Raw genomic sequence first — 17,127 nt, 5'->3', positions numbered from 1 at the left:
AAGCAAAGGAGACTGTGTTTAGAGGCATGAATATGACAAATTTTTAATTTTAAAATCTATTTTGACCAGCATTAGCACCCGGTAGGGTGCCTCTACACTTAATGCCACCTCCAGAAGATTGTACATGATTATGCCAGGCTATAATTAAGGCTAAAAATCAAAAGTCAGGTCCCCAATCCCAGTTAGAATCCCAGTGAAACTCCAGGTCACAGCGACCCTGGGCCAGTTTCCCAGGGACCCTCGGAAATCTTTAAGTGCTACAGCATGTCGGAGGACACTGGCCTCAAGCTTGCTTCTCACGTGTAGAGACTGGCTACGAGGTAGATGAGATTCCAGGTCCACCCAGCAGCAGAGAGGCAGGCTCCACTGAGTGCCAGGAACAGGCCCAAGAGCAAAGTCCACCTGTACCGAAGCCGGGGTGAGGAGCAGACTGGAGGCACCACATCCTTAAGTCAGGAAGGATGACTGCTACTCTATGCCTGTGACACTGGCTCCTCACCCAGCAGGTTCTCCATGCTGACCCACCCAACTCCCACTGGTTCCTATGATGGTGGCTGTCTCAACAGGACTTTGGACAATAAGCCACACAGCAATTTCTCAAGTGACCCCATTGTCTTCAGTGGCCTCCTTCCCACAGCTGCTCAGCAGGAGTCCAGCCTTCCATCCGGGCTTTCCTCCCTGGGAATCAGTTCAGATGCCATGCCCACTCAGAGCATTACAGGTCAAGCCACAGACTCATGGTCACACCAGCTTAAGAGAAGACACATGCTCATTTTTGTTTTAGGTTATACAGAAATATGTGGCTCTCTAAAGTTAATGAATTTCTCTGAATTGTGTACAATGGTTTGGTATCTCTGAAAACAGTATGAGAAAAATTCTTGTTAAACTTGAGCTTACAGATATGCACGAACCTGTGGTATTCTCCTGGGTGCACAGCAGGATGCAGCAGCCCTGACAACATGGTTATCAGGGGACATCAAGGCAGAGGACAGAGAGGCCCTGGACAGAGAACTGAATGCCACTCTGAGAACCTTGGGTATTCTTGGTGAATTCTATGCTGTAGGCTGCCTGACTCTTCCAGAGCCTGTAAAGAACTGAGACATGAACATTACTACTTTAAGTTTCAAATGACTCGGCGCTGAGTTAAAGGAGCGACGTCACTGAAAGCTGAGGTGTAGCTTTGAGAGCCTAGCACAGAACAGGAAAAAAACCCACAACAGCAGCGCTGCTGGTTAGTCTAACTGGCTACGCCCAGGAGAGGGGTTCTATGGGGCTTGGGAGTGAGAAGTGACAAGGTCGAGAGCAGCTGATCTTGGGTGGCCTTGGGCATTCAGATGGAGTGAAAGGCAAACGCACTGTGAGAACCCATACACAGGACTCCATAGCACAGAATAAAACCGGACACTAGCTTCCCTCTTACATCAAACGAATACAGCATCAGAAATACACGTTGGTTAGAACCCTGCTAACACAGCACAGACAGAAACACCTCACTATCACTCCTACAAGTACACACTCCATTACAACTTTAATTCTTAAAACAAAGTTACTAAAAACACCTATGCCATAGAGATATATTCAAAAGTATATACACCTGTTAGTCCAAGGCATATTTACCCGGACCCAGTGTAAGCACCATCAGAGTGCAGTGCCCGTGACTGCAACTCAGATAAAAATTAAAAAAAACAAAACAAAACAAAACACAGTACTTTCGGAGGCCTGGGACTAGCTCAGGATACACTTTAAGCATCTGTGGCAGCCAGGCTTGTCCTCCAGGACCTTTTTTCAGATAGCACCAAGTCACCTGGTTATACATAAGTATGTTCTGCACTGCTGTACAGGAGTGGAATACTCCCATCACAGGCTACAGGAAATTTAATTAAATGCTTTAAAATGGTGTTAAAATGTTTTCTGCACTTCCATTTTTAAATGTGATACTCTTAACAACAACGACCAACTACTTTAGGACTGCACTTCTCCACCCTAAGAAATGCACAGGGTAAGTACTACACCTAACAGTTCTCTGCTTACTACTGGCTGAAATTCATGAGAGCCACTGGACAGCTGAGACCTCCAGTCCAGTGGCCATGGCTGCCTGCCAACAGCGATTTTACTTTCAGTGCATAACTGGCCTGTGTGTGGCCTCCCAGGAGGGATTAGAGCAGCGTGCTGGGAAGGTTGCTGCTCTGCCAGCGCAGGCAGGTTGTCTTCGAGTGTTTGTACAGGTGGCTGGACTGACTGAACCTCTTGCCACACTTGAGACAGGCGTACGGTTTTTCCCCCGTGTGGACTCGGATGTGCTTCTTGCAGTCTGTCAGAGTCAGGAAGGTTTTACAGCAGATTTTGCAGGCATACTTTCGCGCTCCCTCCACAACCAAGACATTGTGCTCCGATAAGGCCTTCTTGCACTTTGACAAGACATCAGCAGATGCCCGGGTCAACTGCGGAGGGCCAGGCTGGGAAGAGTGGCCATTTTCAAATGAGGTGGCCCCGTTCATCATTAGCTGGGAACTGGCTGAGTTTTCAGAGATCTGTGAGCTCCTGACAGATGTTACAACCGGCATTTTTGGAGCTATCCGTCGGTAGTATGGAAAGTTATTGGCTCCTCCTCGTGGGGAACCCATCATTGCCCTGGAGAAGGAAGAGTGGAGTCCCAAGCCAGACCTGGAAAAATCCATCCCAAATTGCTCTCCTTGGTAGCCTGAGGTCTGCACACAGGGCAGGCCCATCACCTCCTGCATAGGCCTGACGAAGTGGGAGTCTGCAGGCTCACTGAATGGGTTCTCTACATGGGAACCGGGGGCAGAGGAAGGCCCACCTGCTGGCCCAGCCTCTGGACTCAACAGGTAAGGGGCCTCGCCCTCGAGCCTACAGTCACTGGTGGTGTTTGGGAGGTTGTCGTCAGTGCTCTGACTTGCACTGAAGTTGCTCCCCCTGCTCTTGTTGAGAAAATTGGAAATACTGAAAGAGGTCTTATGTTCTAGATTATTTGTGACTTCCAAGATGTGGATGTCCCCGACCCTGTCAGTGCTGGACTGGGGATCTGAAAAGCTCCGATCACTGCTTTCAGGGCTGAGATCTATCTTTTCGGCACTGACCACCACTCCTTCCACCTCCACAGACTCACTGCCCTCCGCTTGGGAGGTCACATCGCTCACCTCATCCTGTGGCTCAGGAGAGCTCAGGGGCTCGGACTTCACCACCACTCTCATGTGGTCCTTCTCCCCAAGGCCAACCTCAGGATTTTCACACTGGAAACTGCCTTTCTCAGCCACAGCTTCTTGTTCAAAACTAGTTTCAACCTGAGTTGCACGAGAGGCCATGTTGCCAGCACTGCCATCTGACTGGCTGGGCACTTGGACATCTTCTTGAGCACCAAAAGGCCGATCATACATCATAGCGCTGTCTTCCTGGTTGTCAGGAATCCCATCGGGTTTAGTATTATCCACAATTTTCAGAGAATCTGGTGAGAAGAATTCCTCCCGGGAATGAACTCCCGAAGGCCCGCTCTCTGGAGTAACATCTGAAATGGCAGATTCATCCAGGGAGGATCGGAGGCGCTGCCGAGCCCGTTCCTCTACGGACTGTTTGCGCTTGTGAAGGCGTCTCATGGGGAAGGGTGTCCGCTGGTCCAGGTTGTTGCGCATGGATGAGCTCATGGGGGCTGATGGCTCCTCAACACTCTGGCTGGAACTGAGAGCTGAGCTCACAATGCTCAGTCCAAGCTGCTGCAGCATGAAAGAGCGCTGCATGCGGGCACTCTGCTCCTGAACACGCTCACTAGAGGGAGACATGGGGAGCGTCCTTGTCGTCAGGTAATGTTTACATGCCTTAACAACAGAGTTCAGATGCAGGTGAGAGGCTGCCAATAAGACATCCATAACGTTACTCTCCCCTAGCATGAGGGTGGAGGTATACATCATGTCAATCAGGGCAGCGAAGGCCTCTGCTGTCACCACCTCACTATCTAGCTGGATCATGTTCATGGTTTGATCTCCTTCTGCCACCGAGAACAGTGCTCGGAAATGCGTACTGCATGCTGCCAGCACCGAGCGGTGGGCTTTGAAGTGCCTGTTCCCCACGACAATGACACAGTCACAGAGCTGCCCATGAAGTCTCTGGTAGTTCAGCTGCTGAAAGATCTGCTCAAAGTGACCAGGAAAATCCATTGTCCTATAGAAGACACAAAGGAAAAAAGTGTTAAGAGCTAACAAAGCTTAGCTCAGAACCAGAACACAGAGTGCACTAAGAGAGGTATGCTAGCCAGGCTGTGGTGACACAAGCCTTTAATCCCAGCACTCAGACCTCTGAGTTCAAGGCCAGCTTTATCTACAAAGTGAGTTTCATGACAGCCAGGGTTATACAGAGAAACTCTGTCTAAAAAAAAAAAAAAAAAAAAAAAGGGGGGGGAAGGGGACTAGGGCTGACAAGAAGGTTCAGCCAGTTAATATTCCTGATGCCAAGCCTAACAAACTTATGTTCCATCCCTGGGTCCCACATGGAGGAAGAGGAGAACCAACTCCCAGAAGCTGTGCTATGACCACTAAACACCCATCAGGGGACACAGACATATGTCCACACACCAATAAGTGCAATTTTAAACAATTTTAAAGAATGGCTGGCCACATTTGGAGCTTTTAAAAGCTTGTGACATCTAACAATGAGCCTGCTTCTAAGACCTTGTCAACTAAGGAGCAAAAGTCAGTTCAGCTCAAGCTCCAGATCCATTAGCCCTTCATGTACCTTCCTTAGAACACTGAGGGTCTCTGTTAGAAAAGCTCCACTGAAAAGCTGAATTGCCCCACTGAAATTTGTTAGCATTCAGCATTCCCTCGAACAGTGAATTCCAGCAGCCTTAGCAACCTTAGTGAAAAGGGCAAATCGATAGCAGAGAAGATTACTAGCCATAGAGACGGGAGCCGACTGTAAACATGCGCTCTCCTCCCACACCCTTACTGCAGCCCCGAGGCCAGCACCAAAGACACTGTCTTTTGGAGGGGTTGGTTGGTGGGTTTTTTTAAAAAAAAAATTTAATTAATTAATTTATTTATTTATTTATTTTTGGTATAAAGCAGGGCTGGAGAGATGGCTCAGCAGTTAAGAGCACTGACTCCTCTTCCAAAGGGTCCCAGTGTTCAATTCCCAGCAACCACAGGGTGACTCACAACCTCTATAACTCAAGTTCCAGGGGAAGTGATGACCTCTTGTGGCCTCTTTGGCTACTGCACACACAGTACAAAGTCATATGTAGAGGTAAAAACTCGTATGCATGAAATAAAAATAAATAAAAGCTAAAAAAAAAAAAATCAGGGCATAGCAAAGGTAAATAAACAAACGTACAGCGGTTAATACTGAACTGGGACCCCAGTGTGAGAGGGATCAAGTTCAATTGTGCTCACAGTGTTGTGACTTTACAAACCTGCTACAAGCACATGGGTTACATGGATAAAGTGTTTTACAGTAATACATTATGATGCCGAAAACAATAGATTGTACCTTAAAAATAATAGAAAATAACAGAAAAGGAAGTGAGGCCACAAATAAGCTCAGCCCAAAGCCACACTTTCAGAAATTACAGGGCATCTAAAGGACTAAGCAAAGGAACTGCTTACAATACCACTTATAGTTGATAGAATTCAATAATTCTTCCTTTAGGTAGCATGTGTCATTTCTTTTTAAAAACTAGTATTTTTAAAAGATATGGAAATATTTACAGATAAAACAGTAAATTTACTTTAAAAGAATATTTTTAAAGGTATTTGAAAGTTTTTATTATAACAAGTTCAAAGAAAAAAAGAAGGGCTCACATGGTCTTTTAACGCGGAGTCTGGACCTAGTAAATATCTGTATACTTCTTGAAATTAGTTGAAATAAAAACTTGCTTATTTTCATCTAAGAAATAACTACATCTAGGAACTCTGTAGCTACCCATTCATTTCAAGTCTCTATCCCTTACTAGGGTGTGGGCCTTGCCCTCCTTTTGTACTTAAATAGACCAGGTCAATAACCCCAATGAGGCACCTCTGTGCCTTCCTACAGGCCTACACAGAAACAGAAACAGTCCATTTTGTCCTCTCCAGGGGAGAAACCCCTGGCTTTGGGGACAGGGATCTGAATGAATGAATTGCTAAGCCTGGGACACAGACATGTACGCGGAACACCTAGCATGCCTAGTACTATAGAGAAAAGGACCGACAAGACAATCTACACCCTCAGGGAGAAAGGACTAATAAACAAACAACTCTAAGGTGTCGCCATGATAAGGAAGACGCCCCGCAATAGGGACAAGCATGGTGCTCCTGACTCTGACAGCTGGGAAGGGGGTACTGAAGGCTTGCTGGGGAAGAGCTCTTCCAGGATTGGGGTGCTGAAGGAGACTCTCCCAAGGGCCCCTGCAGAGTGACGAGTGGACGAGAAGCTCTGAGTTAAAGTCTGCACACCTCAGTTCCACCACTCCCACCTCTTCCTGCTCTATGCCTAACCGGATGAGTAGCCAGGCTCACACTTCCCAGGGAGACTGGACTTCTGTATGTGGAGGATAACTGGAAAGCCCAATAAAATACTTGGGCCCCATATGGCAGACAGAGTCATCTTCAAGGACCACCCGTTCACTCAGCTTCCAATCAGCCAAGGCCGCACTTCTACTATCAATGTGAAGGGACAGCACACACCGGGAAGAAACACAACGACCCTGTAACACAGTGCCAAACACCAGGCGCTGGAGAGACGATGGCTCCCTGGTCAAGAGCACTGGCTGCTCACAACTGTCTGTAGCTCCAGCTCCAGGTGATCTGACACCATTTTCTGGACTCCACTGACACCAGGCACACATGTGATGCACAGACATACATGCAGGGAAAATACTAACACATAAAATGGAATAATAATTCTTTTTTTTTTTTAAAGAATTGTTTATTTCATGTATACGAGTACACTGTAGCTGTCTTCAGACACACCAGAAGAGAGCATCAGATCCCATTACAGATGGTTGTGAGCCACCATGTGGTTGCTGGGAATTGAACTTGGAACCTCTGGAAGAGCAGTCAGTGCTCCTAACCACTGAGCCATCTGAGCCATCTCCCCAGCCCTGGAGTAATAATTCTGATGATAGCAAAGTACCAAATAAACAGAAGAGTGGCAGGGAACATTTGTAACAAACAAATGATTTAGGGGGAAACTGAGGTCAAAACTAAACAAAGCACCTATGATCAATATCCTCAGATAAGATAGCACATCCATGAAATAAAAGTATTTTTCTTTCTTTTTTAAAAAATTATTTATTTAGCCGGGCAGTGATGGTGCACACCTTTAATCCCAGCACTTGGGAGGCAGAGGCAGGCGGATTTCTGAGTTCGAGGCCAGCCTGGTCTACAGAGTGAGTTCCAGGACAGCCCGGGCTACATAGAGAAACCCTGTCTCGAAAAACCAAAAAAAGAAAAAAAAAAGTGCTGTCTGCATGTACACCCGTGACCCACGTGCATGCCTGGTGCTCATAGAGGCAGAAGTCACTAGATGGCCTAGAACTGAAGTTGGAGACGGTTGTGAGTCTCCATATGGGTGCTGGGCATTGAACCCGGATGGATCTTCTTGAAGACCAACAAGTGCTCCTAACCACCAAATGCCTGTGGCGGCATATGACTGTCATCCTAGCACTAGGGAGGCTGAAGCAGGCATACTGAGAGGTCAAAGCTAGCCTGTGGGGGAGGGGAGAGAAGGAAAAGAGAGAAAGGAAAGGAGCAAAAGCAGGGAAGGGAGAAAAAGAAAAAGTACTGGAAATTCAAAATGGCAAAGAATATTAAGTTAACAGAACTGGAAGAAAATGACTCAGCAAATCTCCCAGATTAAGACAAAGGAGAAACAAAATTGAACGACAGATGGATTAGCTAATGAAGCCTAACTCTAACCTCAAAAACTCAACGACAGAAAAACGGGAGAAAAGAGATTCAGAAAATAATGCAGGGTCTGGTGAGTGGCTCAGAAGCTAAGGCACTTCTGCCAAGACAGAGTTCAGTCCTGGGAGAGAAACGGTAAACTGCAAGTTGTCCCCTGAAACTGTGTGTGCACAAGCACACAAATCATCAGTCAGTAGTATGAAACCTTAAATAAATAATAATAAAAGAGAGTGAGCCTGGAAGCCAGTGGCGGGGCAGTAGTGACAGGTTTACAAAGAATTGGGATAAAATTAGCATTAGACTCTTTCAAAGCAATGCTGACGGTTAAAAGATAATTTTTTCAAAATTCTCCAATAAAATTATTTCCAATAGACAACTCTACTCCTAGCCTACTAATCAATTATGATGGTAAATGAAGACATTTCAGGAAGCAAGAACTCAAAGGGCATCTCCTACCTCTCCCGTCTCAGAAAATGACTAAAGGATGTACTTAAACGAGCAAAGAAAACAAAACCAACAACAACAAAGGGACAATATAGGAAACAGAAGAGCCTCTGTGATATCCTGGCAGGAGAGAAGACAGAGAGGCACTTGTGCTGTCAGACGACTGAAACAACGGACCCCAAGAACTATAGACTAGAGGCCAACAACAATGGGTTAATGGTGCCAAGTACTACACTTAGACCTGGGGCTGCTGACGTATGGATACTACACATGCTGTTTAAACCTAACCTCATGTTGGGGTCCCTAACATGGACTTGGAAGTCACTGGACCTCTCTATCTGTTCCTCTTCCAATGTGGCCACAGAGGATGCATCTCTTGTCTGGTTTTCTGTGTTTTCTCTTTAATTGGTTTATTGGGGACAAGTGGCAGAGACTGCCAGGTCCCAGGCTCTGACCCTTCAAACATGGTAATAAACACAATAACAAAGAGAATTCTAAAAATGATGAACCTCAGCATGGCAAACCAGGTAGTTCAGTCTAGAGCAGTAAGTTGAAGTAATCTTTCCAAGAGGTAACAGGGAATGGATCGCTCTCATGTGGCTGAATGTCAAAAATTGAGCAGTTTCACCAATGAAGATACATCATTGAAAAAGCAAGGTACAGGGGCAGCAGGCTGCAGAGCTGACTCTGCTAAGAGCATCTGCTGCTCTTCCAGAGGGTACAAAGTCAGTTTCTGCACCCATGTGGCAGCTTACAACCGCCTGTAACTACAGCTCCAGAGACTCTGACACCGTCTTCTAACTACCGAAGTCATACAGGTAATACACAGACATACATATATGCAAAACAGCCACATGTACAAAATAAAAAAAAAATAAATCTAAAAAACTACTAAGAAGAAATAGGGACTGAAGAAATTGCTCAGTGATTACCAGAACTTATTGCTTTTCTAGAGGACCTGGGTTTGATTCCCAGTATCCACATGGTGGTCAATAATCTCCTGTATATCCAATTCCAGGGGTCCAATTCATGTCCAACACATACAATCTCAGCATTCAACAGGCAGAGGCAGGAAGATAAGTTAAGGTCATCCTCCAACATATGAGGCCAACCTGGACTACATGTGATCCTATCCCAAAAGGGGAGCAGGGAGCAGGCAAGATGGCTCAGCAGGAAGAAACACTTGATGTGCAAGTAAGCAAGTTCAACTCCTGGAATCCACGCAAAGGTGGAAGGGAAGAACAGATCCCTGAACGCTGTCTTACCTCTACACCTGCACAGTGGTGTACACATGTACACAAACAGCTTTCACTGCATTTTATTCCCAACAGCGGAATCTACTTCTTGCTGGGCAACATGGCATATTGCTATGTCAGTACTTACAAGGCAGGGAGCTTGGAGGCTGCCATCAAGTTTGAGACCAACCTGAAAAAAAATCACCTTTAGGACAGAAAAATGGAATTATCCTATCCCTATCCCTGCTAAACCTAGCTGAGAAAGATCTCCCAGCCCCAAATCATCCCAAGACTGGAACAGAGGCTATCTCTTAAGGCAAGAGGAATCTTCTTGTGGGAAGCAGATGCAAATGCTGACAGAGGTAGCAACTGCTCTAGAACCACTTCCAAGAACAAGAGCAAGGACAATGACCAGTGTTCCACCACTGGCCTGACCAAGATGACCTGCTCAGTCAGCTGTGCAAACCTTCAGTCTCTGCCTGTTTCCCTTTGCTACAAAATCTCAAGTTCTTGTCAGCCGATACAAGACAGATCTAAGATGACTGAACCTGTCTGCCCTCCCCAATGTGACCACACTGATTAAAGCTGCTTTTCCACCTTTCACCAATGCTGTGCTTGGCTGGCAGGTTGTGCCAGGTGGAACTGGCCTACTGGGACTTCTACAGACATTTGCCCTAAATCTCTAGTAATAGTCTCTTACCAGTAGAAAAGATACAAGAGAAAAAGTTAATTTCTTATATTGAGTTTGCTTTTAAAGCAGTATGAGTCACATAAAACTTACAATGATCAGTGTTTGACCATGCTGAGCTGCTTTGACCTTCTACTCAATAAAGAATATGATGTATGTAGTACTGTACTAGATATGTCATGGGTGTGTGTGTGTGTGTGTGTGTGAGAGAGAGAGAGAGAGAGAGAGAGAGAGAGAGAGAGAGAGAGGGAGAAGAGAGAGAGAGGGAGAGAGAAAGAAAGAAAGAAAGACTTTTCTGTGAGGAAGAAACAGCAGGTTTAGTAGAAACTAGAACAGGATAATAAAAGGTGAATGCCTTGCAATTTTACAGAAAGATGATGTTAAGCTGATTTTAAATTATGACTGAATAATTAAGATACAATGAAAAATCAATTATACTATGTTAACAATATCATATACAGGAGAAAAACAGGACGCAATTCATTCTAATCATTTTAATTTGAAAAGCTGACTATAAAGGATTTGTAAGCCCATTTATTGAATATAAGAAGTAACAGATTATCATGTATAATTTCCAAAAAGCACACCACCATTTAATCATTCATTAAAGTTTGCAAAACAAATAGTTTATTAATTTCCATTTATATAAGGAAGAACCTCACTCACTCCTAATCAGCTCTTCTTAGTAACAAACTTCCTCAAGAGCATAAAGGCAAATTTGTAAAACTCACTGACTACAATTACAATGAAACAACTGAGGATGGGTCTTTTAAATTGCACCACATTTTGTTAAGTCTAAAATGCCAGTGGGGGGGGTGATGTCCGGGGCACACAGCTTCTTCAAAGATCCCTGAAATCTCCATCCCACCCTCCTAAATAAAATAAAATAAAATAAAATAAAATAAAATAAAATAAAATGCCAGTGGCTATAAACTGAATTATTTTGTGTAACACAAGAAAAGATCAAAAGCAAGCTGTCATTTTGTTTGTTTTGAGACAGGGTCTCCTGACCCAGCATCCAGAGTGCTGGACTTGAAGGTCTAAGCCTACATATAAACATTATCAACTAAGCTATAATAGCTTTCTTATGCTATCCTATCCTCAAAGATAGAATGGCATTCAGGGCTAGAGATGGCTCAGTGGTTGAGAGCAATGACTGCTCTTCCAGAGGTCCTGAGTTCAATTCCCAGCATGGCAGCTCATAACTGCCTGTAACTCCAGTTGCACGGGACTCTACACCTTCACACAGACATACATGCAGCCAAAACACTAATGCACGTAAAATTTAAATAAGTTATGTTTTTTAAAACCTAGTTTTAGAATTGAAGAACTACTAGAACCATAACATATTCAAATATGATAGGAGATCCAAAGGAAGCTTATCTACAGATAAAATAAGCTTGAATACTAAGATCCTACCATCTCTTCTATGTTATAATCAAGTCATTCTCCAACATAATTCCTAATCTGTTCAGGCCAGTAACAAAAGCTTTGAAAAAATTTCCTTCCGTTGTTGAGAGCTTTCAATGCCACTTCTAGGAATTTGGCATTTGTCTCTGGGCTCGGAAGTAGGCTCAGATAAGAATATTAGAAACAGTGACCATGGGGCTTTGCTTACTACGTTGCTTGATTACTTTGTCTTTGATCTAAGAACTGATCATGATTTTTAGATGTACCTAGAATGATATCAAAGTAGACTGGGAAAAAAAATAAAGCTGCCTCAGCCTCAGCACTGGCTGGAGTCATGTTATAATTTTGTCTAATTGTCTTTTTCTTTTCAATCCTCCCTCCCTCCCTTGAGACCCTGTTGACTGACTGAGCTGGCTTGGTCATTCCGTTGCCTGCAAGTCTGTGCACCACATGCATGAGGAGGCCAGAAGAGTGTGTGGGATCCCTTGGGACTGGAGTTATAAATGTGAGCTACCATGTGGGTGCTGGCATCAGAAGACGACTAGGCATTGCTCTTAACCACTGAGCTATCTCTCCAGTTCCCATAATAAAAGCCTTTTAGCAAAGAGAATGATAACTAAAACCCAAAGGCATGCCCAGGAAACCGTAAGGAGCAGGAATCCTTTTTTTGTTGTTGTTTTTTGTTTTTTGTTTTTTCGAGACAGGGTTTCTCTGTGTAGCCCTGGCTGTCCTGGAACTCACTCTGTAGACCAGGCTGTCCTCAAACTCAGAAATCCACCTGCCTCTGCCTCCCAAGTGCTGGGATTAAAGGTGTGCGCCACCACCGCCCAGCTTTTTTTTTTTTTTTTTTTTTTGGTTGGAGCAGGAATTCTAAGAAGCATCTGGTCTTTGAACATGTGAGAAGGTCACCTCAGACAGATGCACTCCATCCCACCTGCCACACCTCGGGCGTCATCGGACATCCCTGTTAATAACCTGTTAATAAAGTGCAAGTGCAGTCAGAGCATGCGCTCAAAACTAACACAGGGAAAACGCATTTACAGTTAAATTTACATTCTGAGAAATTAGTTGAGTTGCAAGTTGACAAGGAAGCTGTATTTCGGGTTCTTTTTCCCTTTTCTTAGGAAAACTGGAGGCCGACTCAGGAGTCTGTCAGCACCGTGGCACTGTCTGCTGCTCCCACTCAACACCACACACAGGATTTTAAAGGATTTTTAATAGGATATAATTAATGTTAAGAACTTTAAATACAGCCGGGCAGTGGTGGCGCACACCTTTAATCCCAGCACTTGGGAGGCAGAGGCAGGTGGATTTCTGAGTTCGAGGACAGCCAGGGCTACACAGAGAAACCCTGTCTCGAAAAACCAAAAAAAAAAAAAAGAACTTTAAATACTAAAACGTGGATTTTGCTGTCCAAACATTTTTTTTTTAAATTCTTACACTTGGATAGTCTAGAATAGTCTCTCTTCTGAACACACTGACCCCTAAAATTTGGAAAATGCCCCATCTATAAAATGCTTTCCCCCAAAATCTCATTACTCAATTCAGCAGAATTCTGCTGGAGACACATTAACTACCCAGATTAAAAATGGCCGGCACCCCAGCAGACAAAAAAAAGTTTTTGTTTTCACCAACTTTTAGGGAGAAAAAAAAAAGCAAATCTTCAGAAAACAGACCTCACAAAGTTCTAGTCCATTTATTTAGCAAAACCCCAGAGCCCAGAATAAGAGCCCTCGATCTATCGACCTTACCTGATCGGTCACCAAGGCTGTGGCAGGCCAGCTCTGTCTCTCTTGTCTTCCCAAGCTTGCTGAGATTTCCAGAAGGGTTAAAGCGGACAGTGGAAGGCCTTCTTTAGCTTAGGAGCTTCCCTCTTAACACTCTCCTCTGCCCGTCCTTTCCCCTACCCAGTAAGCCTTTAGCTTACTGCCAACCACGAGACTTTTCAGCAAATGAAAGCAAAAATCTCTAGCAACAAAATGAAGTGCCCAGTCCACTTTTTAAAACCATATAAAGCACAACATGTCATACAAAGTTAAATCACGAACGAGTAAGGCACAGTATTCTCTTCAATCTCTAAAAAACCTAAATGTATGTAACTACAACTCAACAGTAAAAGAACATATTTTGGAAATATTTTTCTTTCAGTCCTTGAAAATTATGAGTTTTATTAATTTAAATTAACCAGACTCAGAGCACACTACTTAGGTAATCAAGACCTTGCTGAGTCTTTGATTTAAAGATTTTCCTCCATAAAAATAACCAAAATGTGGTTCCTACAGAATCCTCTTTGATGCTCGGACGTAGACTGACCATAGTAAGTGGCACTTTAGAAAAACAAAACAACGCAGAAACCCTCAGCACACTCCCGTATTTCTACTGTTGTTTATGTGAAAGCAGTCGGTCCCCCAGGGAAAGATGGGACCGCTGGCTCTTACCACTGCACCCCACAGCTCTTCGCACGAAGCCTGGAAGAAGTGGCCATTCAATAAATGCCTACTAAACACTTTTGTCTAACAAGTTGGGGCATTTCCAAAACGCTGGCTCCACCCCTGTTGTCGGCCGCTGGCTCCCGAATCCAGACAGCTTATGGCCTTGCTCTGAAGAAACGAAACCTCCTCGTTCAGGAGGACCCAGGACAGGAGCAAGGGAGCCACTCGCCTCCATCCCGCAGAGCAGCCGCTCCTCGGCCCATCCCACCAGGATGCAGATCCGGAGCGGGTTCCCACAGCATCCCGAGAGGCTCCATCTCCAGCGGGAGATCTACAGGGCACCAGTCCCTGCCCCACCCCGCACAGACAGCCGGGCGTCGGGACACAGGGGACGCCTGCGCACAAGAACCGGGCTACCACCCGCCTGGCCCCACCGAGGGGAAGGACAACAATACCCCTCAGCAGCAAGACAGGGTGGACAGGCGGCCCCGGTACGTCTGCGCGCTCCCCGACGTCTCAGCGCGCTCCCGGGGCTCAACCGCCTGCACGTGAGCGCGCCGCGCACGCGCGCGCCAAGGCCATTCTAGCTGATAGGGTCGCCTCACCTGAGTCGGGCTCCGCCCCCCTTCTCCTCGCAGGAGGAGGCGGTGGCCCTCCTCCGCTCGGACCGACCCTGTGAAAGGAGGCGGGAAGGTCCAGACTATCTTCCCCGGCGGTGACTTCCGCCCGCCCCGCCCCTCGTTCCCCGCTCCTTCAGCCCGTTCGCGCGGTTCTTTGAGAACCCGGCGGAGGCCGACAGTAAACGGATATGAGGTATACAAGTCACCGCCCCCACAAACCTCCAGTAGCCAATCATCAGGAGGGCAGGGCCACGGCAGGGGTGACGTCCTGAAAACCTGACCAATCCACAACCCCAGGATCCTGACTGTGTTTACTACCACAGCATCCGTGAGAGCTCTGACCAATCACAATTTGCCTTACAGCATGTAAAATTGTTCTCCCAGGCCTTTGAAGGCGGGACTTATCGCTTAGCAACACCAGGTTTGGCCTGTAGAAAAGCTATTTTGTGTCACACCCAATCAAAACTCAGCATGAATAAGGAAAGCTAGTGTTTTCCGTCTACTTGAGCCAATCGTAATGACTACTGCTAGCCCTGAGTCCCACCATTGGCTGGTGCTGACAGCTTTCCTACCTCCGTCGGACAGTGACCGGGAGTCTGAAGCGCAGGGACCGTCCCCTCGATGCGAGCTGGAGGGTATTTCTAACTTGTAGGTTTGGGAAAAGAGAAAAAAGAAACCCAAAGAAGCCGTATGAGTCGAATGGGACCCAAAGGCAAGCTTCACAATGAGTAGGAAGTGCTGTCGGTCTAATGGTGTTGGGCGGATCGTCGTCCGCATCGCGTCTCAGTTGCCCAGCATAGCAACGGGAGGGTCGGAACTCAGTGTCCGACGTGTGCCCACCACGCCATAGGCTCCAGAACCAAGTTCACAGTCGCCACCACCTTAAAACTTCAGGGCTCAGTCCTCTTAGCGATGCCGCAAAAGAATCTGCTGGACCAGGTGGGGAAGAGGAAGGCCCGGCGGCCGCCTTGGCTTCCCGGTGGTTGCCCTCTGAGGGCCACTGCCTCGCAGCTCCGTGCTGGAAATAAAAACAAGCTGGCGAGTGCCGCCGGGTTCTGAGCTGGGTGACCTCAGGAGGCGACACTCAGGCTTCTAAATGCACTGTCAGAACGGTCCAATACCGCGTCTTGCAAGTCCCTTCCGACGTTACCGCCTGGAAGTGTCTGCCTTTGGCTTTAAGATCTTGATTCATCAATTGATGGTCAACTCTTGACGTTTTACAGTTCTCATACATGTACACTACCGAGCAATAAAATCAAGATATGCTTATAATAATATCTAGTAATATCTAGATAGTTTTTCTGTTGCTTTGATAAAACTGACCAAAGCAGTTTGGAAGAGGAAAGTGTTTATTGGACTTATCACCCTCATTTCGGAAAGTCGTGGAAGGAACTCAAGCAGAAACCATAGACTAAAGCTGCCTCCTGGCTTGGGCTCAGCTGTCTTTCTGTGTGCTCAGTTCCGCCTGCGTGAGGATGGACAGGCCACAAGGGATGGGTCCTACTAAATCAATTAGCAAGCAATCCGTCTTCCCAAGTGACTCCAATCAAAACTAATGAGGACAATATAAAATTCTGACAATAAGCCAAGCACTAATGAGAAATCCTTTTGCATATGTAGATCTTATGGTAATTCTGTAACCTAGATAATATCTCATACTATCCAATTAGTAAACAACAACAACAAAACCACACAGCTTGTAAATCAGCACCCTTCCCATTTTTTTGGTGGGACTATCATAGATGTTCTCTTTAAAGAAAGATCTCGAATTTTAAAATCTACATTCTCTTCTTGCGATTTCTTTCTAACAACGTATGCAACTGAAACATGGAAAACGTGGAAAGTACAGCTGAGGCTGTTCTCCACAGCAATTAGAAGAAAAAGATACAATCTAAATATGTATGTCCAAGAGATTTTAAATATTGGTATATGCATATACTGCCTCCCTCTTGACTAATGAACCCACATACATTCAAAATAAAACCAGCCTGGAGTGGTAGTTTTCCAGCCTTGTTAATAATCACAGCACTCAGGCCGGAGAGATGGCTCAGTAGTTAAGAACACTGACTGCTCTTTCAGAGGTCTTGAGTTCAATTCCCAGAAACCACATGGTGGCTCACAATCATCTGTAATGGGATCAGATGCCCTCTTCTAGTGTGTCTGAAGACAGCTACAGTGTACTCATATACATAAAATAAATCTTAAAAAATAATAATAATCACAGCACTCTGGAAGCAGGGGCTGGGGAATCAGAAGTTCAAGGCCTATCTGGACTATAGAGCAAGATTTTTGTCCCCCCAAAACAAGGGTCTCCTGGGAGGTTTAATTCAGTGGTAGAATGCTGCCTAACATTCACTTGGGCTCTGTTACTAACACCCAAAAATCCAATAACCTGCACTGGGGGGG

At 45.6% G+C, this 17,127-nt stretch overlaps 1 protein-coding gene across 5 annotated transcripts; it reads right to left on the bottom strand.

The window, feature by feature from the left end:
* Positions 1–17: 17 nt before the first annotated feature.
* On the bottom strand, positions 18–14,796 carry Zbtb5 (zinc finger and BTB domain containing 5). 5 transcript variants are annotated; one of them, XM_028770279.1, is made up of 3 exons: positions 14,707–14,763; positions 9,720–9,761; positions 1,892–4,173 (listed from the first exon to the last, which is right to left on the bottom strand). In XM_028770279.1, the coding sequence occupies exons 2-3, from the start codon at positions 9,743–9,745 to the stop codon at positions 2,157–2,159; spliced, it is 2,043 nt and encodes a 680-aa protein (XP_028626112.1). In that variant the 5' UTR covers positions 9,746–9,761; positions 14,707–14,763; the 3' UTR covers positions 1,892–2,156. The 5 variants fall into 5 exon arrangements, with proteins under 5 accessions (XP_028626113.1, XP_028626112.1, XP_028626111.1 ...); XM_028770278.1 differs by lacking the exon at positions 14,707–14,763 and adding an exon at positions 13,421–13,886; XM_028770280.1 differs by lacking the exons at positions 9,720–9,761; positions 14,707–14,763 and adding an exon at positions 13,421–13,885 and having other exon boundaries at positions 18–4,173.
* Positions 14,797–17,127: the final 2,331 nt, after the last annotated feature.

This window comes from Grammomys surdaster, unplaced genomic scaffold, assembly GCF_004785775.1.
Source record: "Grammomys surdaster isolate TR1022 unplaced genomic scaffold, NIH_TR_1.0 199, whole genome shotgun sequence".
NCBI classification, from domain to species: domain Eukaryota; kingdom Metazoa; phylum Chordata; class Mammalia; order Rodentia; family Muridae; genus Grammomys; species Grammomys surdaster.
The sequence above is the reverse complement of the archived record's forward strand: the minus strand, read 5'-3'. Positions and strand labels throughout refer to the sequence as shown.

Bases quoted from the DNA above. Each gene is read 5' to 3' on its own strand.
- Zbtb5 (XM_028770279.1), bottom strand. From the start codon at position 9,745: ATGGCAGCCTCCAAGCTCCCTGCCTT. The intron at 4,174-9,719 runs GTAAGTACTGAC...TGTCTTCTATAG, and splicing joins GCCTCCAAGCTCCCTGCCTT to GACAATGGATTTTCCTGGTC.